This window comes from Leuciscus leuciscus (assembly GCF_965113295.1).
Source record: "Leuciscus leuciscus genome assembly, chromosome: 2".
NCBI lineage: Eukaryota > Metazoa > Chordata > Actinopteri > Cypriniformes > Leuciscidae > Leuciscus > Leuciscus leuciscus.
The window spans coordinates 47,813,676-47,839,157 of NC_138726.1; the positions used below are offsets into that span (position 1 = coordinate 47,813,676).

A 25,482-nucleotide genomic window follows, 5' to 3' on the forward strand; every position below is an offset into this window, starting at 1 on the left:
GTTGGACCAATGTGTTGTGATTGGTCAAATATTGAATAATATTTGTTTTTGGGCGGGAATTATTTAAACGAGGAATATTGTGACGTGTTAGTTCCCAGGAAGAACACTCAAGACTACAATGGAGGCGTTTCAGGGAGTTTAGAAACAGTGCGCACTGATATAGAGAATCACCTTTGGAGTGACTTTGTAACTTTGCAGACATTTTTCATGCTCCAACAGCAACATTACACACTAAAGAACGTTGAAAATGTAACAAAGCATATTAATAGGACCCCTAAAGTGTGCCCATAAAATCTCTTAATCACCTCAGTTGCCATAATGACTTCATCAGAAATGAACCATATATGAAACCATTCAACTCTACTAACATGCAGACTGTCATGCCAAATGAAGGTGCCAAATGCTTCAGATTATGAAGTACATTTATTTATTTACTTATTGAAGCATACCTGGGAGGGCAGTCCAGGAGGTTGCATGGTTGTTTTTGAGTGATCGGTTTGGGGAGATGATGACAGACCGAATGAGGTGTCTCCCTTCCCTCTGACGTCAGACATCGTACCTTCCTCATCTGAGTCCCTCTGCTGCCACAGGAAGCGCTGCATGTGCTCCACTCGCCCAAATGCCACTCAAACTCTAAAAAATGACACAAAGAGAAAAATACACACAATTACCAATAAGCAGATCATTATTTAAAAATGTTTGCTTAAAAACATATTTTAGTTATTTGCCTTTACTTTGTCATTTATTAAGGCAAAATATAATATAAATAGTATAAAATACTATAGAATTGTATTATTGATTTTATTATACAATTAAAACTGAAAACTGTACTAAAAACTGAAAACCTTTTCCTTTGCGTTTTAAAAATAAAGTGCATACAGACAATGTTGTCAAAGCAATCCCATTCACACAAGCCACGAAAATTACTAAAAACGCTGTTTTATGCATGCCGTGCCAGTAGCTGACGATGTCACTATAGACTGAGAGTTTAATATGCATGCACATGATGTCACCATTTTGGTACCGACCGACCACCGTTTGACCACCGATAATGGTCTCGTTTTCAAAAACTTGAACTTTGAAACCTGTTTTAAAAAATTAGCATATATTTGCATCAATATAGAAAATATAGAAAAATGAGCATGCACGATTAAATACTGGCCAATCCAACATAAACAGATACTGATAAATAAGAAAATGCCTACTACTGATCAATAACCATGACCAATATGGTACAGATATATCATCCCTAAAAACAATATATTTATGAACACTCCAAACATGCACCAATATGTTTATATGTTCAGTAAAGTGAATCAATATCTTAGCATCAGGCAAGTACAATCGGAGAAGAACCACAACCTCTCAAGTAATGTAGCTACCAAATCGCCTGATTCAAAGTGAGAGGTTATAGAGACCATTAACAAGCTCTTAAAGGTTTCCAGGAATCTGGGCTTGAATATCCACACAATCGTCTTTGTCTTTTAAAATTTCTGGCATTGTGCCGGAACTGAAAAGAAGACATGGAGATTTAACAAGACACAAATGAGCTCTCCGAGCGGTTGGTTCTCTACAAGACAGAACTGATGTCCAATTCATGTCCGAAGCCTTCAACACAACTCATAACAATTTTACTTTCCTGTCTATTCTGCGTGTTGAGTTTCATTGGAAGACAGCAGCTATTTATCATTCACAGACTTTTAACCTAGTACTTTTTATTTGTTTTTGGCTTCTTTTTTATTGTCACATTATACATACAACAAAAAGACACACAAACCCAGTAACAAATAACAATAACATACATGAATAAAGAACAAAACCATACGTATATTACAATTGAATAGTGTGCATCATTTTTAAATCCCTAACATAAAGCTTATTAAAAAGTAAAAAAAAAGAAAAAAAAAAGCGGTTATATATAATGATATAGATAATAGATAATAGATGAATAGATAATGATATTATTGCAAGAAATGTTTAAAACGTTTTGAATCAAAGATCTTTAATGCATCATGATTTTTTATATTTACCCTCATTTATTTTTAATACTTCTCATCCTTTGCTTGGTGTCATGTGATGTGATAGCTTTTTATGCTTTCTCTTCAATGACAGCTTTTTGTCAAAAAATGAGGACTTTTTTGTTCTAAGTTGAAAGCTTAGATGACATGAGCTTGCCAAGATGAATTGTGGAATTGCCTCCTCTGTGAAGGAGACATGCAATGATCCTTTAAAGCTTGGTTAAAGAAGCTATCTTAATATGAAAGCCTTCAAATCAAGAGCGTGCATCTGATGCTTGAAAATGTTGTCTACGTAGGATCACTGGGATTTAAAAAAAGCCAAATGTGCTGGCAAAAATGCTCCTATGTTTTATGGTAGCCTCCTTTATGGGTAAGGAGTAATAGTAAGTATACACGAATAAGAGTATTGTTTTTCCGAATATCAGCACGACTGCAAATATGATTGATTTATTACAACAGTTCAATAAACAAAAAGTTATAATTAAATGGCATTTTAGACACAACATTATAAATATTGATGTTTTCGATCTATTTCACCAATGAAAATAGTTCGAAGCAGAATTGTTATGCTTCTCCGAGCAACACACAGCCGTGTTTTGTTTCTGAATGAATTCGTGCTTTTGGCCAATTTGGGTGAGTCAATGATTCAATGAGCCATTCATAAAAACAGTCATTTGCTCAAGTAGTGCTCACTGCAGAGTCACATGGCGTCCAGCCCCCCCTTTCTGGACGTCATGGGTGGAGTTTAACCTAATTAGGTTTAGCAATAGGGTTATGAGTGGTGTTAGGGTGTGGATAGACCTTCAAGCTCCACCCATTACGTCCAGAGATGGGGAGCTGGATGTCAAGCTCCACCCACTGAACGAATCGGTTAAATGAATGATTCAGTGACTCAACCATCAAGACTTGCCACCACCTACCAGCAGTTTTAGTTTTCTATTTAAAAGTAGGCCTATTATTTAATTTCTATATTAAAATTTTTATATTTCAAACATTAATCTCATAACATTAAACTATTTATGTAATTGTAATTGCAGTGTAAATTCATTAATACCACCTCTGAGCAGCATTTAAGTGTCAGTGTAAATATATCTAGTGTAAATGTCACTTCTGTAGAGCTTAAATGGATTTTGTTCACTGATTTCATTTGATTGGTAAAAATAGCCAGTTATTCATTCTCATTAATAATTCATTAAAATCTGTTTTCATTTACATCGATGTATTTTTGAAAATTTGGTTCATTTTGTAGATTTCATTTTGCATGGTATTGTGATACCACTTGATATTGTGATACTTCAGCTATAGTTAGATCCGTAAGATATGCATAGTTCAACAGCTATATTATCAGCTATTGAGATATAGTATAGTTTCATAAGATATGTTTGTGGTATTGTGACAACCCTACTGTGTGCTATTCCAAAACTATAGAGAGCTCTTGTTTCTCCTCACACTAACCTTGTGAAAGCACGTGAATCCAAGCTGTGAGACGCTGCTGGTTGTTGATCTGTGTTTGGCACTCGTAACGTCCGTCAAATTTCCCTCCATGCGTGTTCATCTCCAGAACACGTCCTCCCGCCAGCATGCGGTAGCTCACGTCTGGACTCTGCTTCAGGGTCTGGTTCTGATAGGACCACTTAATGGGCTTCTTATGACTGGAGACCACTGGACAACCTAAAGGGGTTATGGGTGAATTTCAAGAGGAAATGGATTTGACATCTCCTGTCATTTGCAATTAGTCTTAAAAAGCAAGACATGTATTCACTAAAGTCTGCAAAACATGCACTAAAAAGCATTTACGACTCAATTAAACAGTCTTAATGGAAATCTAAACTAACAAACACAAAGACACAAGAATAAGAGCTACAAAGGCTGTCCCATTTGTCAAACACAGTACATACAGTACATACAGTAAACTCACATCCCTGTGCTGTGGTACCTGCTGTCCTAATTTAGCAACCTTTTAGAAATGTATGTATGTCATGAAACATCTCTTTGCTGGATTTTTTGTACGTTTTTAATTAGTATTTTTTAATGGTTATTGAGGTAAAATATCTTAAAATTCTTGAAATTAAATAAATTTGCTTTTTGAAACAAGCTAAAAACACATGCAAGTGTCTGTAGTAAGACATATTCTTTGAAAACAAGTCTTACACAGTCACACACAATAACAAAATGGAAAATGATGTAGGTAAGACTAATTATATGGTGTTTAAATTACAAAACAAGCTCATGCCATTTACACAACATGAAAAGAGCTGTACCTATCCGTAAGATATCTCCTGGTTTGACCGTGACGCTGGTGCCGATCACAGAGGTCATCAAAACCCTCTTCCTGTTCATTTCCTTTGAAGGCTGATGCTCAGATTCACCCAAAGATCCTCCTGCCATGAAAAGAGCAGTGTGTCATCAAACGCAATCAACCAAACATTCCTATAGGTACTGTAGATTGTTTTGTTTTTTGATGGTTGAATGACCTCAAGTAGTTGAATTATTATTCTTAGTCAGAGCATTTTTCCAATCAGCAGAGAGATTATGGCTGACTGTGATGGAGACAGAAATGACCTCAATTAATAAAATACTGAGGGCCTCCAAATAAAGGCCTCGACTGCCTTCTGTATGTGGCCTATAAGATCTCCAGAGACAAACGGCCTCTATAAAGAAGGGCATATTTCTTCATTTCGCTGCATAGATGGATTTTACCACCCCTGTAGGCTGTAGGTCTCACGTTATTTCTCAACAAGACGCGCCAAACGATGCCAATATCAATATACGACTCGCAAATCTCCCGCTGAGTTAGCTGACTTTGTCGGAAACAGAGCCAACCCACAAAGTGTGGTTCACTTAGCACCAAAGCGCTGTCGTGCAAGGATTTCCCTGTCACCCGGTGAAGTGTCGACTGACATATGGCTACTATGGGAATCGCTACTCACCCACCACACGTAGCAGGCTGGAGGCCACCGATTTTCCAATGCTGTTGGCAGCCACGCAGGAGTAGGTGCCGTAGTCTTGCAGTGTGAGGTTTCTCAAGAGCAGAGATCCGTTCCGAAGAGGACTAGCACTGGCGCCTAGCGGACCCTCCTTGTGGTGCCAGCTCACTGTTGGCTGAGGGACACCTGTTCAGAGACAAACGTCAAGTCACTCTCAATCAATCAATTCACACTCAAGTCTGGAGCTGACACTAATCACCACTTTCTATGAGTAGGGTACACTTTGGTGTCCCATTACTTTTTAAAGGTGTTGGAAGGGCAAATTCTATGTTGTCAGAAATGTTAGATATGTTACATAAACTATTATTTAACATTTTTGACTCTACCTAACAATTAAAACAGTTTATACTTTTGAATCATTTTAATTGAATTTATTTTACATGAAAAATATTTTTATAAACTAATTTTAATTGAGCCGTGTCCTACATTTTGCACACAATCCTTTGTCTGCATTATATATATATGTGTGTGTATGTATGACATAAATATAATTATATATAACATTAATTTTAATGTTATAATAATAATAATAACAACAATAAAAAAATCAATAATTTATGTTTGAACAAACATTTTCCTTTGTATTATTTGGTCCCATCCTTGTATAACAGTATATATAACAGATATGTACAGTATAACAGAATCACACAAACTAAGACGTGCCAAATTTTTTTGCAAAAACGGCAACATTTAAATAAAATGAACATACCGGTAAATCCAACAGTTCATACAATATTTATAAGCATATTGGACCCTGTACCTTATTCATGAAAAATACCAAACGCACTGGTCTGGGAGCAGCTTTCCCAAAAACAAACCTATATGTTTATTAGCTTATAAGCTCATGACAGATCACTGAACAAACTCCAGTATTTAGGGGCAACTGATATCTTACCATAAAAATACTTGTATATCAACATTAAAGCTTGCGCAGAATTATTCAAACCGCTGAAAATGTTGATTCAAAGAGCAGATCAACAAGAGGCCAGCAGATTGCCACAAATTACTTGTACAAATGGGCACAATGAATGCAAATTGCCTCCCTCCAACCAGTTCCCATGGGACACCCCAGGTGAAAATAATGAGCAGCACATGGATTGGAGTCTGAGTTTTATGGTCCCCTTCTACCGAGTGGAGACATTAGTACTGACATACAGCCGTTAGTCTGAGAGCCAATGAATAGACACGCTCTCAGGAATGGAAAATAACATCGGAGGCCTTGAGGTGTGTGTGTGTGTGTGTGTGTGTGTGTGTGTGTGTGTGTGTGTGTGTGTGTGTGTGTGTGTGTGTGTGTGTGTGTGTGTGTGTGTGTGTGTGTGTGTGTGTGTGTCAAGCGTACACGTGGGCATTGACACACTTTGGCACCAGTAAACTGTCAGGCATGCTTGCAAAGATGGCAGGAACTGATGTTGTTAATGTAGGTAGGATTAATAGTGGCCGCCAAAGTGACCTCTGTATTTTCTTGGAGGAAATTTCCACTGGGAGGAGAAACATACACAGGAACAATAACTACATGATTATGGATAAAAAAATGGAACATAAAAGAAGATATATTGCACACAAAATGTGTATCTCTAAGTGCTGACCGCCTACTGGCTTGCATACTCATACAAACACTGTTCCAATAATGCTCTCTGACTATTTTCAAATCCAAATGAAAACCACTTCTTTGGCTTTTGACCTGTTGTAGAGCCAGATGATGTACTATATTATAGCTCTATATTTCTGCAATAAACACAATACTTTGACACACTCATCTCTGAGTGATAACAGAATACTTCCTAAATATTAACAGTGAAACAAGCATTTTCAGTAAAGCTGCTTTGAAATAATATGTATTGTGAAAAGGGCTAAACAAATAAACTTGAATTGAATACTGATTAAACGTTCTCCTGTGCACTCTGCACTACTTGTCTAGTATCAGTCACGTGCCTAGTATCTGTAAAACCGCATTTTTCCATCTTAAAAATATATCTAAATTACATCATATGCTCTCAATGACAAATGCGGAACAATTAGTTCATGTATTCATGACATCAAGGCTAGATTATTGTAATGCTCTACTGGGTGGTTGCTCTGCACGCTTAATAAACAAACTACAGCTGGTCCAAAATGCAGCAGCTCGAGTTCTTACCAGAACCAGGAAGTATGACCATATCAGCCTGGTTCTGTCAACACTGCATTGGCTCCCTATTAAACATTGTATACATTTTAAAAATATTGCTGATTACTTACAAAGCACTAAATGGTTTAGCTCCCCAGTACTTGAGCGAGCTCTTAACGCATTATAGTCCTTCACGTCTATTGCGATCTCAAAATTCCGGCCAGTGGATAATACCTAGAATATCAAAATCGACTGCTGGCGGTAGATTCTTTTCCTATTTAGCACCAAAATTTTGGAACAGTCTTCCTTACATTGTACGGGAAGCATCCTAAATCCTGACGTACTCGTTACATCATAAGAAGAATGGCAACTACGCTAATATTAGTCTCTCTCTTTATCCGAGGTTTACCGCAGTCCGCCGGATTCAGGCCGTATCCAGATCTGATGAAGGACCTGCGCCTGGACACGACGACAGCACAGTCCTGAAATGTCAACTAGTCTCTCCCCAACTAGTTCCCTTCTCTTTACCTCTGTACAGAAAATACGTTGGCGGGATAATTTCGGTTCACGTGGCTAAGCAGAAGCGATAAAAAATTCTTTATTATACATTTTTAAGGCCAGACCAGTAGTTTGTTGAGGGTTGGTTTGTAAAGAAGGACTACACGCCTGCGCACATACAGTGGGGAGAACAAGTATTTGATACACTGCCGATTTTGCAGGTTTTCCCACTTACAAAGCATGTAGAAGTCTGTAATTTTTATAGGTACTCTTCAACTGTGAGTGACGGAATCTAAAACAAAAATCCAGAAAATCACATTATATGATTTTTAAGTAATTAATTTGCATTTTATTGCATGACATAAGAATTTGATACATCAGAAAAGCAGAACTTCAGAAACCTTTGTTTGTTTGCAATTACAGAGAGCATTCGTTTCCTGTAGTTCTTGACCAGGTTTGCACACACTACAGCAGGGATTTTGGCCCACTCCTCCATACAGACCCTCTCCAGATCCTTCAGGTTTCGGGGCTGTCGCTGGGCAATACGGACTTTCAGCTCCATCCAAAGATTTTCTATTGGGTTCCGGTCTGGAGACTGGCTAGGCCACTCCAGGACCTTGAGATGCTTCTTCCGGGGCCTCTCCTTAGTTGCCCTGGCTGTGTGTTTCGGGTCGTTGTCATGCTGGAAGACCCAGCCACGACCCATCTTCAATGCTCTTACTGAGGGAAGGAGGTTGTTGGCCGAGATCTCGCGATACATGGCCCCATCCATCCTCCTCTCAATACGGTGCAGTCGTCCTGTCCCCTTTGCAGAAAAGCATCCCCAAAGAATGATGTTTCCACCTCCATGCTTCACGGTTGGAATGGTGTTCTTGGGGTTGTATTCATCCTTCTTCTTCCTCCAAACACGGCGAGTGGAGTTTAGACCAAAAAGCTCTATTTTTGTCTCATCAGACCACATGACCTTCTCGCATTCCTCCTCTGGATCATCCAGATGGTGATTGGCAAACTTCAGACGGGCCTGGACATGCGTTGGCTTGAGCAGGGGGACCTTGCGTGCGCTGCAGGATTTTAATCCATGCCGGCGTAGTGTGTTACTAATGGTTTTCTTTGAGACTGTGGTCCCAGCTCTCTTCAGGTCATTGACCAGGTCCTGCCATGTAGTTCTGGGCCGATCCCTCACCTTCCTCATGATCATTGATGCCCCACGAGGTGAGATCTTGCATGGTGCCACAGACCGAGGGAGATTGACCGTCATCTTGAACTTCTTCCTTTTTCTAATAATTGCGCCAACAGTTGTTGCCTTCTCACCAAGCTGCTTGCCTATTGTCCTGTAGCCCATCCCAGCCTTGTGCAGGTCTACAATTTTATCCCTGATGTCCTTACACAGCTCTCTGGTCTTGGCCATTGTGGAGAGGTTGGAGTCTGTTTGAGTGTGTGGACAGGTGTCTTTTATACAGGTAACGAGTTCAAACCGGTGCAGTTAATACAGGTAATGAGTGGAGAACAGGAGGGCTTCTTAAAGAAAAACTAACAGGTCTGTTATGGAGCTTATAATATGACAAAATGATTTGAATTTGAATTGTGTAAATTTGAATTATTTGCAAGTGTAATCTAACAAAATTGAATTTTAGGTGGTAGTTTAAATAGTTCTGAATTAGATTTTTTAAAAACAAATATTGAACATTTGAAATTTAACAAATTGAAATGTTTTTATGGCTGAATTTTATAGACATGTATTTTCAAACAGCTAGTTTAAAATACAGATTCAAGTTTTATATATAATATAAAGAAGGCTTCATACTTCAGTCGAGTCCCAATATACACGTATAGGCTAAATCAGCGTCTTCGCAGCAAGGGAAATGTTTGGAATAACAAGTAGGACTGTGTGCGGCACAGCTTGCCCTTTATATTGTACAACAGACCAATTCAATTAGGCAGAATAACTTTTTATATGTTTGGTTGACTGTGTTTCATTTTGATAATGAACAGCCTGCGATATGAAGCAACGCCAGAACTGATACTATGTTGTGTGAGAGCGCGATGCGCGAGCGCCATCACTTGGATTTGTTCCACTGCTGGGAAATAACTTAATACTCTGTTATTTATAGTCATACAGATAATATGACATCATCCGAAACAGTAAAATGTATATTTTTATTTGTGTACATTCAAAATGACTACAAAATATCATGTAATTGAAAAATAAATAAAACAACATGATGCTGCTTCAGCGCGTCTCGGTCTCTTTAGATCTTTCTGGCGCTCACCAAAAATGAACCAAAATACAGAGAATAGCCTTCTTGACGCGCCTACTTTTGAAAGTCAACATTTAGATTATTTAACGTTAAATGCATTATGCCCGAGTCACTTTGGAATAAATCACAGCGTGTTTCATGATAAAACGTGACTTTGGAAACTATTTCAGGATTTGCGTTCTCGAGCCACCAGGCACTGTTTTGTGCGGATGAGCGGGCCGGAGCCCGTTGAGTGTTTTCTGTTAGAACGGTGTCGTGTTAGCGGCCCCTAAGTTAATAACTAATGATCTCTGCAACGGAAGTGAATCAATCAATCAAAACTAACTTTAGCTGGACAATAACTTTATTCTAGAGCTGCTGTAAAGCCAAAACAATCTCTGTTACTGTAATTTCCTATTATCACTGTAAAGCTGCTTTGAAACAATCTATATTGTTAAAAGCGCTATTTAAATGAAGGTGACTTGACTTGACTTTCTTGAAGAATGTTCCAAAATCAATCACTTTTGAAGTTACATGGAAGCTGTCTATGTAGGCAGCTCACTAAGTTTTAGAACGGAGCAATTATTAATGACTTGCGTGATAAGCAGACTGAATTACACTGTGCAATCATGCAACCTGAATCAGACGGTTGTGGTAAAGGGGTGTGTATCCGGATGTGTGCGTCCTCTAACAACACATCTCTCCACACCATCAGTTTAACCGCTCAATTACAGTATCTTCTTACATCGTTACCCACTGCTCTGTGGCTTCCTATGCCGTCCTTTCTGTCAAAGCCAACTGGACGTGCTCTTCAAATCTCATTTATTCATCTCAGGGAATCAGATGGTGATGAAAGCATGAGAGAACAGCTGACACTTATGGCTCTCTGCTGCAGCGAGGCCATTGTTAACAGCAGGTGTCCTTTGCATCAACCAAATCACCAGATAAACAACTCTATATAAATTGCAGCGGGGAGTGAAGACAGACAGAGTGGCCTGAGAGAGGCCTTTATTTACTTAAAGTAGGGCTTGGTAAAAAAGATAGATTTCTCAATATTAATCAGTTCTCATTTTTATAAACCGATATCGATTATTAAATGCCAAGAATTGATCTTTTGGTCTATGCTGTTTTCAGTTGATGAATGAACAGAACTTTGTAGCGTGCCTCCCATCCACTTAATCGGAATAAGCTTTGTGCTTTGTTACTTTTCAAATTCAAATTCTGTCAATTTTATTATGAAATTCAAACAATAAATTTTGCCGCTCTTTAATGTGACGTGAGATATTGCTATTGCCGCCTCACATCAAGCGAAGCGCACGTTAACTGATCATCTCTTCCGCTTTACTAGTTACAGCACAAGATAAAGATGACTGAACATCAGAAGGTGTTGAAAGATACATACATCTTATCAAAATCCATATCATGCCTCATGTAAACCATCAATTAGTGTTTTAACTTTATTATTATAAAAATGTTAAGGGTTTGTATACAAATCAGTCCATTTTAACCTTTAATATTATAGTAATGTAGTACCAACTGACTCCTTGTATAGATTACAGCAATAGTTAAGATTTTTTTTTTTTTTCTTGAGAAAATTTGTTATGCACTGTGCCTGATTTATATATCATATTTAACTGATATCGAATAGAATTGAATTGAAATCAGATTTGAATTTAATCGAAACGTAAGCTTGTGAATCGAAATCGAATTGAATCGTGACATTTGTGTCAATACCCAGCCCTAATATATATTTGTAAATAAAAAGGAGGTGAAAGGAAGAATAGTATCCAGTTTGGGTTTATGGAGTTAAAGGGGAGCTGTTGATCTCATGAGGTGAGGTGAAGGTCCAAAGGAACAGGCAGTCATCTTAGAACGGAAAAATACCAAAAACTGGTCTTATTTTAAAGTATCATTGATCAAGACTTTAATTAAACACTTGGTATATCTAAATGATGAATTATATCCACTAAAATCCGCTAGACCACTCATTGTATAAGTAGAAATCTATAGAGAGCTCTAAAAAGAAAATTTTAGTACAATAGGCCGACAGGAGGCCAATTTTTCAGTAGATTGCTGGTTGTAAATGATGCAGCACAGCATAAATCCCATAGAAGGGGCCCAGCATCCTGAAAGCCTGTTGACTTTACACATCATTTCTGTCCAATTAGTCGAATCTTTCACCAAAACCACATGGACAAGAGCTATTAAGCATAGGATATGCACACATCAAACATGTTCACTTTTTCACAGAGTGAAGTATTTTGTTAATTTGAAGCATCTACATTGAGGCTCCACTGGAGAATATGCTTCAAGTTTTTATGACACATGATCTTAAAAGATGCACACAATAATTTCCTATTTCTCTTCTGGTCGTGAAATCATCCCTCACCTTTGACAGGGCACTCCAGGGTGAGGTTGACACCTAAACGGACACTGATAACACCTCCAACCACCACCTTCAGGCTGGTACTCTTCAGATCTGACGTGTTTTTCTGTGATGCAGCGATCGTGGGAGTTTCTGTTTGAAAAAAGAAAAAAACCAACAGCTCACATTGCATATAAAACAGTCATTACAGAAACAGTCATTACAGAGACAAACAGTGTGTGATGTCTCACCAGCCAACAGAACATGTGTTGTCTCTGAATCGGAGCCCAACTCGTTGGTGGCGGTGCACCTGTAGGTGCCCACATCATTGGCGCCAGGGCTCGAAATGTGTACTTCTCCACCACTGTCCCACGATACCCTGGGGAGGGCAAGAGAGATGCGTTAAATCAGCTGCAAATTTCAGGGAACACTGTCAAAGCAGCTTAAAGGGAAGATTTCAAGGTTACAACAAAAAATATAACACATATGCAGGGAAAGAGACTAGAGGCCTTTTTTAATGGATGTCAGTAGAGCAGACGCTGATCGTAGGCAGCCAATGAAGACAATCGACTGGCATTATGTACTGTAGGTTTCTGCAGAAAGTATGACTGACGACTAATTTCAGCAGTTCAGAATCGATTCTTTCTTTTAGGATACAATAACTTTATTTGTTTGAGCACTTTAAAACTTTGTAGACCTTTTACATCATAAACAGCTGTATTACACTGCATGAAAGGTAATATCCTATTGGCTAATCTTCAACATGTTTTGATTGATCTGTTTTTAGAGTTTACAGAATTTACACGTGTAAATGTGATGAATGTGTAAATACACTACACGTGTTATACTGTGATGAGAAGTCACAATATATATATTAAATTTTTTTTGCCACAGGTAGGATTCAGCTCAAGGATTCACATTTGGCAATTAATTTCTATGGAACAGTGTGATTCATACAACTCTGACAGAAATTCATTGATGTCAAGGCTTAGGCCCAATCCCAAATCTACCCCATACCCCTTCACTTTCCCCTACCCCTCTGTTTTGCGAATTCACGTGAAGGAGTAGGGTTGTCTCGATTCTCTTTTGGTTGGAGGGGTATGGGGATTTTTGGCATTAATAAGTATTTTAACGACAAATAATCATTAGCTTTATGTTACATTCAATCTTGTGTTCATATACGGTCATGTTCTTCAGAGAAACGTTTTAAAAAAAATAGCTGTAACCCACGCAACTAAGATGACTACAGCTGACGACGGCATCTTGGAAGTTTGTGATAAACATCAGCGCATATCCTGTGACGTAGGCGCTAGCGACGACGTATAAAGACCTGAAACGGTGTAGTAGTGGTGTCCCATTTCTTAGGGGAATATTTTCACCCCTACGCCTTGCCACTCTGTTTCAAGGGGCAAGGGTAGGCGAAGGATTAGGAATAGGCGAAGGGCTCTAAAATAGAATTGGGATTGGGCCTTAATGTGATCAAGTCACACATGCTCCAACTTGACTGTTACGCTTTCTCCAATGATAGAGCCGTGGACCCTACCGCTTTATCGCATTTCCCCTAACCACGTACGTGTGTAGCATTACACAATTAGAGACTCACTTAAACCGGGTTGTATCTGGGTTAAAACAACAGCTAGTTTGTATATATAACAGAAGTGAAACCACAGGAGCTCAATGCACCTATCTGTGCCCTTTCAATGAAAACACACACCACGATTGTGTTTTAATCAACAGCCACACCATCGGATCAGGTCGAGATCTGGTTCAATCTCTTATTTCCTGTATATCAATCACAAGCTTCCCTCGGGCTCTGCCACTTTTCTGTTTCTGGTTCGCTCTTCACGTGATCTCCTACAGCAATCAGGAATCCCAGAAGAGTCAATCAGAGTGAGTGTGATGAACCCTCAGAGGTGTTTATATACCTGATTAAAGTGTTTATTGTGCAGACGCCGCTGTGCGGCTCAGGGAGTTCATCTGACACTCGTGAAGTCTAGTGGGCCTCCAGAGCAAAAAGTTTTTAAATTCTTAGACTGATCCTATAACACCAAAGAAGGTTTCAGCTTAATATCTGTCTTTGTTTTCGAAACTAGAAGAAAAAAAACCAAAAGCTGAATTTTCAGCATCATTACTCCAGTCTTCAGTGTCACATGATCCTTCAGAAAACATTCTAATATGCTGATTTGCTGCTCATGAAATATTTCTTCTTACTATCAATGTTGAAACCAGTTGTGCTGCTTCGTATTTTCCGGATTCTTTATGAAAAGGATGTTCAAAAGTTCAGATTTCAGTAAGGATGCTGCCTTTTAAGCCAGTTGCCTATGCATACAGAACACAGCATGGTAGCTCTCTGTGTTTTGGAACAGAGACAGAGTGATTAAGAAAGTCAGGATCTGTTAGAAACCTCCAGGGTGTAGTGAGCTCTCCGTTTGCTCCCACCCAAACCCACAAAGGGACACCAGCACAAAATGTGCATTGTATCCCATCCAGCACACATCTTATGAAAGTCTACTCATTCAGACCCACTAATAAAAACACACCAGCTGAGTCATGTCTGAAGTATCGAAGAAAAGATATCATCTAAAGTGTGATGGCACGTCTGGGCCGACTCACAGGCACAAATGTGTGCGGAAAATCAACTTCGGGACAATGGCGGCATTGTTTCACAATCACAAACATTATCCTACACTTCACTTACATGCCACATTTAATGAAAAAAATAATCATTACAAGACGTCTTCGGAAAATTTTGAACAGAAAATAATAAGAACTTGCATGCAGAATTTCAGATAATTGCTTTTTTTCTTCTTTTATACAAACTTAATTTAAGACATATTGTGGCTCAAGTAAATATATCTTGTTTTACTGATGTTTACACATTTTTTTTACTGGAAAACTTTTTGTAGTGTTCCTGTGTTGACATATTTATTGTAGAAACAGGAAGATAGGGCGGAACCAGTGTTGGTATTATTAAAAATAAAAATAAAACTGTAAAAAGTTTTTTTGTTAATGGAAAGCCGAAATTAATATTAGACGAAAAAACTTAAACTAAACTTTTACAGTTACTTCTGATGTAATTGCATTAAATACTTATAGACTATAGAACAATTCTGCATGAAACAATAGTGGATTTAACATCAAAATGTGATGTCTAAAGTTAAAATGTATGCTTTTGTAAATGTAACCTTCTCCCTTTAAATTACTTTGGTCTGGTCAAGAATAATTGATGCTATTTTATATTTATTTGAAAGAATTAAAAGAGCGGTTTCATCCTTTTATTGTACAGCCAGATGAGGTTGTTATGAGTTTTAGAAAGTAATTAGTAATAAGTAATGCAACACTTTTTAGAGTCCAGTAATCCAATTACATTGTTGAAGATATATTTAGTAGCTTGTAATTTTTAGAAGAACTTACCCAACACTGTGCTTATCTTAAAAGTATATTTTTCATCTAAATATCAATCATACCATTAGCGGAGCAGAAACTGCACTGGTTTGAGTGTGATTTCCAGTTCACAGCTCTAGGAGTAAATCAACCTTGTTAGGATCTGATTTAGAGCATCGCCGTGGTGCCAAGACACATCTGAATAAAAGGGCACGAAAGGGTGAGACTTCACACAGCTTTAGAGTCTGTGAATGTCAATCACCTCGCCTGTGTTTTGCTTCACATTTGGCCAAAAATAAGAAGCGCTACGTAAGCGCAACAGCAGAGACGGCCCTGGGGCCGTGATCGCCACAGGAGCTGCGGATGGGAGGAGAATGGAGATATACACCGTCACACAGAGCTGCTGTTTCTCCAGTGAGCTTGTCATTACACAGGACACGTTTCATTACTCCAGGCTTCAGTGTCACATGATCCTTCAGAAATCATTCGAATATGCTGATTTGCTGCCTAAGAAACATTTCTTCTTATTATCAATGTTGAAAACTGTTGTGCTGCTTCATATTTCTGTGGAAATCATGATACATTTTTTTCAGGATTCTTTGATGAATCAATCAAATCATCATATTCGAATGATCTCTGAAGGATCATGTGACAATAAAGACTGGAGTAATGATGCTGAAAATTCAGCTTTGCATCACAGGAATAAATTACATTTTAAGATATATTCAAATAGAACAGGGTTATTTTAAATTGTAATAATAATACTGCCGTTTTACTGTATTTTTGATCCAATAAATGCAGCAATGGTGAGCATAAAAGTCTTCTTTCAAAAACATAAAAAAATCGTACTGACCCCAAACTTTTGATCGATAGTGAATATAACTAATTGAAATAATACATACAGTATGAATAATTAAAACGCTACCAAATTGTTACCTTCACAAATTGCCTGAACATCTTGACAGACATTGGGCCCTGTTTTAACGATCTGAAACGCAAGTATCAAGCGCGAAACGCAAGTAACTTTGTGGGCGGCTCTTGGGCGCTGTTGCTATTATACCGGCGGGATAAATGACTCTTGCGCCCGACACAAATCTAAAATGGGTTGGTCTGAAGTAGCTTCATTATTCATAGGTGTGGTTTGGGCGTAACGTGAAATAAACCAATCAGAGCGACATCTCACATTCCCTTTAAGAGCAGGCGCGCTTGTTCCATGGCGGATTGATATTAAAACGGCGGATTTGCCAGGCGCGCGCCAGGAGCGGTTCACAGCCGGGGAGACCGACGTTCTCGTCAGGGCCGTAAAACACAGAGAAGTTACATTGGGGATGGAGAAACACACCCAAATTAGCTTCGGTTAAACAGGTGTATAATAATTTGGGTAAATGTGTAAGCTAGATTTATGCCTAATTTTTCACATCTTCATGGACACAACAATGATTTCCCTCGTGTGTTAATATTTTTCCTTGTAATAATGTATGGTTTTCTAAAAATGAGAACTGCTGCGTCTGTGTGTAGATGAGATAAGCAAAGTGCATGCGCGTTGTGCACACGCTACATTGATTATGGCATGCGGTCTTAAAATAGCATATGAATAACATGCGCAACACGCCACTGACGCGCAACAAAAATGGTTTTTCCTGGTTAGTGCCGGAATTGTTTTCTAAACCGGCAAAATAGCACCAGGGAATGTTTGCGCCGGAACACGCCTCCTCTTTGCGCTGAACCGCCCCCGGGAGCGCAAATGCATTTGCTAGTTTACCGACGTGCGTCTGTGGAGGGAAAAGTCCGCTGTGCGCGGGTGCAAAATAGGAATGATACATGTGTCGCCAGTGTCGGTGTACAAAGTCAATTGCGCTGGGTGCAAGATAGAGCCCAGAGTCTGTTTCTTCCCATCAATGAAAAAAAAAAACCTGACACTGTAATTTGGAACGGTTTCCGTATAGCCAGACAGTTTTTAAAATATCCCCAATACCTGCAGTGAGAAAAGAATAACACAATCAAATTGTAAATATTACTCTGTAGGAGTGGAACGCATTCATTCTGGGTTGGCACTGGGCTGGCATGAGTTGGCAGCGATGTTATATTTGGTTTTGGAGTCAAGTGGCATTCTACAGCACTGCTTTGATGGAAGTTACTGAGCGGCAGTAATGCAGTCGAGACCGCACAGAAACACGGCTGTCAACAAAAGAGTGGGAGGCAAATGATTTGGCAGCTCTGAGCAATACTGTGGTCAAAATAACTTGAGCATAATAAATAAATAAAGTATTATAGAAGGATTGTGCCTGATCCAAAAAAATAATAAGACAAAAATGGTTATAGCTGAAAACAAGCTTGTTTCCCTGAGTTGAACTTCATATTTAAAAAAAAAAAAAAATTATTGCTTGCCAGTTTGAGTTGAGATCAGTTCTGTCCAGGATATAGAGATGATGTTGCATCAAAAAATCATAGAAAGAAGCATAAATCAATTAATTTAATTCCAAGACCAATAAAATACAATGTGATGGCAATAAAATCTGATAATAGATATGGCATGCAGCAAAAATTTAGCATAAATTCAAGCTGTCAGAGTCAACAACTGCAGGGTCATTTTACAAAACCGGGTCCCATTTGTGCCTCCCTTATACAGTGCATGTGTACAAATTATTTGTAACAACGATTAACCAATGTCATCTTCTACTATGTGTAAACAGAGACATTTTGCTAAACACATCAGCAAAAACGTCCACACAGCCATGTTTCCAACTTTTTCTTGCAATTTTAGCATCCAAAATAAAAGTTTGTGTTGTTTACATAATATATGTGTGTGTACTGTGTATGATTATTTTGTATATATAAATACACACACATGCATGTTTATATTTAAGAACAATTGTATTCATAGATAAAATATTTATATTTATGTATAAATATAAATTATGTATAAATATATATACAGTATATACATGCAAATATTTCTTAAATATATGCATACAAATGTGTGTATTTATATATACAAAAGTATTATACACAGTACACACACATATATTATTTTGGATGCGATTAATCACTATCCAGCACTAAATATAATATAATATAATATAATATAATATAATATAATATAATATAATATAATATAATATAATATAATATAATATAATATAATATAATATAATATAACTATTTGTATAGGCTAAATCTCAACAATAAATTCTCTTTCTAAACAGTACAAGGCACTGTTACCTCAACATATTGACCTGATGTCACAATGCAATTAACATTTAAACATTTTGTATCTCCTAAAATGTCTTAAATCTCAAACATATACTTTAAAACCACGTTATTAAACTGGAAATGGCACACACTTCGCAAAATGACCCTACAGTTCAAGTCAAAAGTGACCCCTGAAAGTTACAGCACTTCAGTATATCAAGATTCACCTCAGAGCTGCCGAGTTTTCAAGCCCAAGTTGCGAGAAGAGGCCTGAACAATGTTTGCACAGCCATGTCTCTTTCAGGTCCCATAGCGCACGCCAGGAAGAGGGGCAGACAATGTTTGGCGACTGTCTGGGCGGAGGCTATGTTAAGGCCGTGAGCTGGACAAAGCTGAGTTACTAAGTCAATGTTTTCAATGACGGTATTTAACAGTCAACAGTATAGAGTAGACGATTAGACCACAATGCGACCCTGGAGAGAAACTGAAAGAAGCACAGCCAGTATTTCTGACCCCAATAGACCGCATAACGTGAGATCTGGGGTGCTTTTGAGGTGAATATTTGAGTGGGTTTGTGATTAACAGGCTTTTGGAATATGCGGTTGCTCAATCAAGATCAGTCACGGCTGGACTCAGAGGTACACAGGGAGTCTTGTTTTCTATAAAGAGAGAAAAAATTGCTTTTCGGTGTAAAAGTTGAACTCTGCTCGTTTTCAGCATCATGTTCGTTGGACTAAAAGAACTGTCATGATAATAACAGGGGAAAAAAAAGAGTAAAGTCATGTGAATTCCAGAAGTTTTGTAATCAGACACTCTCCTGGTGTGTTATAGTAAAAATGTCTATGCCATTACTGTAGTTGGATGTTGAGCAGGAACAAAATGGCAAATTTACAGGAATAGTTAATCTAAAACTGATAACTGCACTTCAGTGGAACACAAAAGGAGATATTTTGAAAAAGGGAGGCAACAATATTGAATAATATTGTTATGATCAATCTTGTTATTGTTAATTAAAGCTAAAACTAGTAAATACAAATAAATTAAATAAAAAATTTAAATTTGACTTTTTTTATTTAAAGGGATACTCCACCGTTTTTTCATATTAAACTATGTTATTCCCTTAACTAAGACGAGTTGATACATACCTCTCTCATCTCAGTGCGTGCACTAAATCGCTCTGGCGCGCGGTGACACTTTGATAGCACTTAGCTTAGCCCAGTATATTCAATGGTATCTAACAGCAATGAATTTAGAAGTGACCAAACACATCAACGTTTTCCCTATTTAAAAACAGTTACACGAGTAGTTATACGACCAAGTAGGGTGACACAAAATAAAACGTGGCGCTTTTCTAAGCGGGTTAAAAAGGATAACTATAATGTATGGCGGAATAGCACTTTTGGGAATACATTTACATTTATGCATTTGGCAGACGCTTTTATCCAAAGCGACTTACATTGCATTATCCTTACATTTATACATAGGTATGTGCAATCCCCTGGGATCGAACCCACAACCTTGCGTTGTTAACGCAATGCTCTTACCACTGAGCTACAGGAAATACTTCGACTCGGCGCAGTAAAAAGTCACGCCTGATCCTATTCCCACTATTGACAGAAGTGAGAGGAAGAGGATCAGGCGCTTAGAAAAGCGCCACGTTTTATTTTGTGTCACCCTACTTGGTCGTATAACTACTCGTGTAACTGTTTTTAAATAGGGAAAACGTTGATGTGTTTGGTCACTTTCTAAATTCATTGCTGTTAGATACCATTGAATATACTGGGCTAAGCTAAGTGCTATCAAAGTGTCACCGCGCGCCAGAGCGATTAAGTGCATGCACTGAGATGAGAGAGGTATGTATCAACTCGTCTTAGTTAAGGGAATAACATAGTTTAATATGAAAAAAACGTCTCAGGTTACGTATGTAACCCTGGTTCCCTGATAGGGAACGAGACGCTGCGTTCGCCTGCCATACTTCCTGCTTGCCTTGATCGACTTGCTTCAGGCTTATCAGAAGCTAGTTTGGTCTGATCTCAAGGGTGATTTATACCTTCCTGGTCGGTGACGTCACTGATGACGTTCCTTCGTTAAGCCTGAAGCAACTAGCTTCTGATAAGCCTGAAGCAAGTCGATCAAGGCAAGCAGGAAGTATGGCAGGCGAACGCAGCGTCTCGTTCCCTATCAGGGAACCAGGGTTACATACGTAACCTGAGACGTTCCCTTTCAAGGGAACTCGAGCTGCGTTTGAGACGCGGTGGGAACCCCATACCCACTCAGCCATAATGACGATGTGCCTGTTCTGTATGAAGTACCATGAGTATACTAAGAAGCAAGCAACCTGACCCCAGGAGTGGAGAGGTCCAAGTCATAAAATCTCACAAATGTATGCGGAGAGGACCATCCTGCCGCATTACAAATGTCTAGAAGGGAAACTCCCGAAATTAAAGCCGTAGAGGCAGCCATACTCCTCGTAGAATGGGCCCGAACAGTCAAAGGTTAAGGCTGTCCGGCCGCTTCATATGCCAGTGAAATAGCCTCAACTATCCACTTGCTCATAATCTGTTTTGATGCAGGGCACCCTTTCTTAGGTGCTCCGAAGCAGACAAACAATTGTTCCGATTTACGCCACAGGGCAGCTCTGTGGACGTAAGCATCCAACGCCCGCACAGGGCATAACAGATTCAGGTTTTCCTGGTCTGGGGTATTAAATGGTGGAGGGTAAAAGGCCTGCAGCACTATTGGGCCCCCAACATTAGTAGGGACCTTAGGAATGTAACCCAGTCTAGGGTGAAGAAATGCTTTCACCATACCAGGTGCAAATTCCAGACATGATGGAGCCACCGACAAGGCTTGTAAATCACCAATTCTCTTGATAGAGGAAATAGCAAGAAGAAATAAAGTTTTTAGAGTAAGGAACTTTTCTGAAACCTCCTCAATGGGTTCGAAGGAAAGCCACAGCCAGACCCTCCAGTACAATGGCCAAATCCCATGCCGGTGCTCTAGAGTGCAATACAGGTCTCAACCTCAAAGTGCCACGGAGAAAACGAATAATTAGAGGATCTCTCCCAACTGAAGTACCCGCAAGAGGGGTATGATATGCAGATATAGCCGCTACGTACACCTTTAAGGTGGAAGGAGATAATCCAGCAGAGAAACGGTCTTGTAGAAAATCGAGAACTGTACCAATAGGGCAGTTAACAGGATTCAAATTATGATCTCTACACCATGTAGAAAATAATTTCCATTTCAAAGCATAAAGTTTCCTTGGATGTGTAAGGGAAAACCAAAGGGGACAATGGGTTGAGTCTGATGATGCGAAAAGGTCGACTCAGGCTCGCCCATATTTCTTCCATAGAAGCTCCACCACCTCGGGGTGAAGCCTCCACTCCCCGGGCCTCAGCCCCTGCCTTGACAGAATATCCGCTCCTATATTCAGATGCCCCGGAATATATACTGCCCTGAGGGACAGTAATTTCCCTTGGGCCCATAGGAGGATCTGATGAGCCAGATTGCATAGAAGTCGAAACCTCAGACCCCCCTGATGGTTGATATATGAGACCACCGACGTGTTGTCCGTGCGGACCAACACGTGGTGGCCTCTCAGGTCTGGCAGGAAGTGTTTCAGAGCATAAAATACGGCCATCATTTCTAAACAATTTATGTGCCAAGACAGTTGATGGTCCTGCCAAAGACCTGACACTGAGCGTCTGCTCATGACTGCGCCCCACCCCGTGAGGGAAGCGTCTGTCGAAAGCGTTACGCGTCGACAAGAAGCCCCCAACACTGGGCCCTGGGCGAGGAACCAAGGTTTTTTCCACATGACCAAAGCACGAAGGCATCGCCGCGTGACCTTGATCATGCGAAACGGATTTCCCCTCGGGGAAAACCCCTTGGTCCTGAGCCACCACTGCAGAGGTCTCATGTACAGAAGGCCAAAAGTAATTACGTTGGACGCAGCTGCCATGAGCCCCAACAATCTTTGAAATTGTTTGACAGTGAGTGACTGGCCTAGTTTTACCCCTTTTACGGCTGTGAGAATCGCTGATATTCGTGCAGGGGACAGACGTGCCTGCATTGTTGTTGAATCCCAATTTACTCCTAGAAAAGTGGTCCTCTGTGCTGGGAGGAGCACACTCTTTTTGGAGTTGAGCCGTAACCCCAACTTTTCTATATGAGCCAGAACGACACCTCGATGCCGAACTGCCATCTGCTCTGACTGAGCAAGAATCAACCAATCGTCCAGATAGTTTAGTATGCGAATGCCCTGGAGTCTCAGAGGAGCCAGCGCTGCATCCACACATTTTGTAAAAGTGCGGGGTGATAAACCTAGGCCGAAGGGAAGAACCCGATATTGGTATGCTTCGCCCCCGAAAGCAAACCTCAGGAACTTCCTGTGATGAGGATGAATCGATACATGGAAGTATGCGTCCTTCAAGTCTATTGTCACAAACCAGTCCTCGGACTGAATCTGTGATACAATCTGTTTGAACGTAAGCATCTTGAACTTGAGTTTCTGAACTCTGCGGTTTAGTTGACGCAGATCTAGAATAGGACGCAACCCCCCATCCTTTTTTGGAACAATGAAATAACGGCTGTAGAACCCTGACTCTCTGCTGGGAGGAGAGACCCTTTCTATAGCTCCTTTCCGAAGAAGCGTCATTACTTCCTGCTCCATAACCAGAGCCTGCTCGGAGTCCACCACTGTGGGCAGAACCCCTTGGAATCTGGGCGGACACGAACCGAACTGAATTCTGTAACCCTTTTCCACTACATGCAGGACCCACTGAGAAATATTTGGTAGAAGTTTCCACGCTACCAGAAATTCTGCTAAGGGAACCAGCTTCTCGAGACTGGCCTCTGGATTTAGTCGAACAGACATTTCGGTGCCCTGAAGCGGCGAACCGTCAGGGAACAACCGAACTGACCGTTCTACGACCCTCCTCGGAGGATCGCACGGGGACGCTGACACCTCGGTGCCCTGAAACGGCGAACCGGCAGGGAACAACCGATGTGGCAGCGCTGCGGCTCTCCTCAGAGAACCGCCCCCCAGAGGGCGCGGAGGAGAAACGATTCCTCGGAACCGTCCCTCCCCCGAGGGGACCACCCTCAACATTTTGACACCTTGGGCGTCAGGACTTTTTCTTGTCCCAAGCCTTTTTAGAGATGACAGTCCTCAGATCTTGTCTACCTCTAACTGACTTAAACTGCGGCCGCCCCCTGGGCTCCCCAGACTGTGGCGGAACCCGAGAGGCGACGCTTTGTTTTTGTTGAACTCTATATTGCTGTTGCTGTTGTGAGGAGCTTGTAGACGGTCGGGACTGCTCTGCTTTAACATTAGCAGTCCCTGGGACACTGGATCGGCGAGGAAGAAACCTCTGGAATGCCACCGCTTGTTTCTTAGATTCAGTAAATCTATCGACAACACAATTTATAGCATCGCCGAACAAACTTGAAGGCGAAAGCGGGGCATCCAGAAGAACAGATCTATCTTTATCTTTTATATCAGACAAATTTAACCACAAATGGCGCTCCGTGGCCACCAGGGCTGCCATAGAACGGCCCACAGATTTAGCCGTCTCCTTGGTGGCCCGGAGAGACAGATCTGTCGCCCGACGCAATTCTCGAATTGCGTCAGCACTAACTTCCTCACAGTCATCCTGATACGCTTGTAAAATAGACATAGTGTGTAAGCATCCTGCTGCCTGACCTGCTGCCGCATATGCTTTACCCACCATCATAGAAGTGGCTTTTAATGGCTTGGTGGGTAACGTCGGGGCTTTCAGTGATGACGATGACTCGGGAGAGAGATAGCTCGCAAGCGTCTCTTCCGCCGGAGGCATCGTCAAATAACCATAGTGAGAAATATCTTTAATGTTACTATAGTTCAGTGTTTGTGGACTATGTACTCTGAAAGATGCTGGTTTAATCCACGATCTGGACACCTCAGTGTGGAGATCGGGAAAAAACGGCAGTTCCCGACAAGGAGGTCGTGATTTTGATGGCAAAAAACGTTCATCTAAAAGACTCTTTTTTGAAACAGTTTCAACATTATCAGATGGCCATTCAATATTTAACTTGGCAACAGCACGAGTTAAAACCTCCATAAGCTCCTCATCCCCCGAAATACGAGCTGGCGAACACTCGTCTTCAATATTATGTTCAACTTCTACGACATCCAGTTCCTCAGAACTGGATAGCCGCAACATTGGTGCCTCAACCCGGGGAGGAGAAGCCGCAGAGCGGGCTCCTTCCTGGGCTGAAGCACCGGATTCAGCAGGTAAAGGTTGAGAAAGGGCGGGGCCCGTCTCAAACCCCGCTACTAAATCCATATGCGAACCCCAAGATGAAAGCCTCCGCTGTGCCTCGGCAGCAGCGGGACCCGCACCTCGGGGAACGCGAACCGAACCGTCCTCCTCGAAGAACGCCCGGCGAGAGCGGAGCGTCCGCAAGGACAGCTTAACGCAATGCTCACAGTCAGCTCCCTCGAGAACTGACTGGGCATGCTCCACTCCCAAACAAAAAACACAAAGCAGATGTGTGTCCCCACCCGTGATGAAACGAGGGCAGGGCACAACACAACGCTTGTATTCTTGCTTATTCGCCATTTTATATATATATATATATTGAGCTTGACAGACAACAATAAATATGACAGGGACAGATATACAGAGAGCGCTTGCTGAAGACAACAGAAGCT

General features: G+C 40.4%; 1 protein-coding gene across 1 annotated transcript in view; it reads right to left on the reverse strand.

Moving 5' to 3' along the window:
• Positions 1 to 25,482, reverse strand: part of adamtsl3 (ADAMTS-like 3) — a 191,692-nt gene that overhangs the window by 13,826 nt on the left and 152,384 nt on the right. Inside the window, exons 22-27 of the mRNA XM_082154169.1 lie at positions 12,461 to 12,588; positions 12,234 to 12,362; positions 4,949 to 5,131; positions 4,280 to 4,399; positions 3,474 to 3,689; positions 450 to 633 (exon numbers count right to left, since the gene is read on the reverse strand). Of these exons, the coding sequence (XP_082010295.1) occupies positions 450 to 633; positions 3,474 to 3,689; positions 4,280 to 4,399; positions 4,949 to 5,131; positions 12,234 to 12,362; positions 12,461 to 12,588 (960 nt within the window). The remainder of the gene's footprint in view (positions 1 to 449; positions 634 to 3,473; positions 3,690 to 4,279; positions 4,400 to 4,948; positions 5,132 to 12,233; positions 12,363 to 12,460; positions 12,589 to 25,482) is intronic.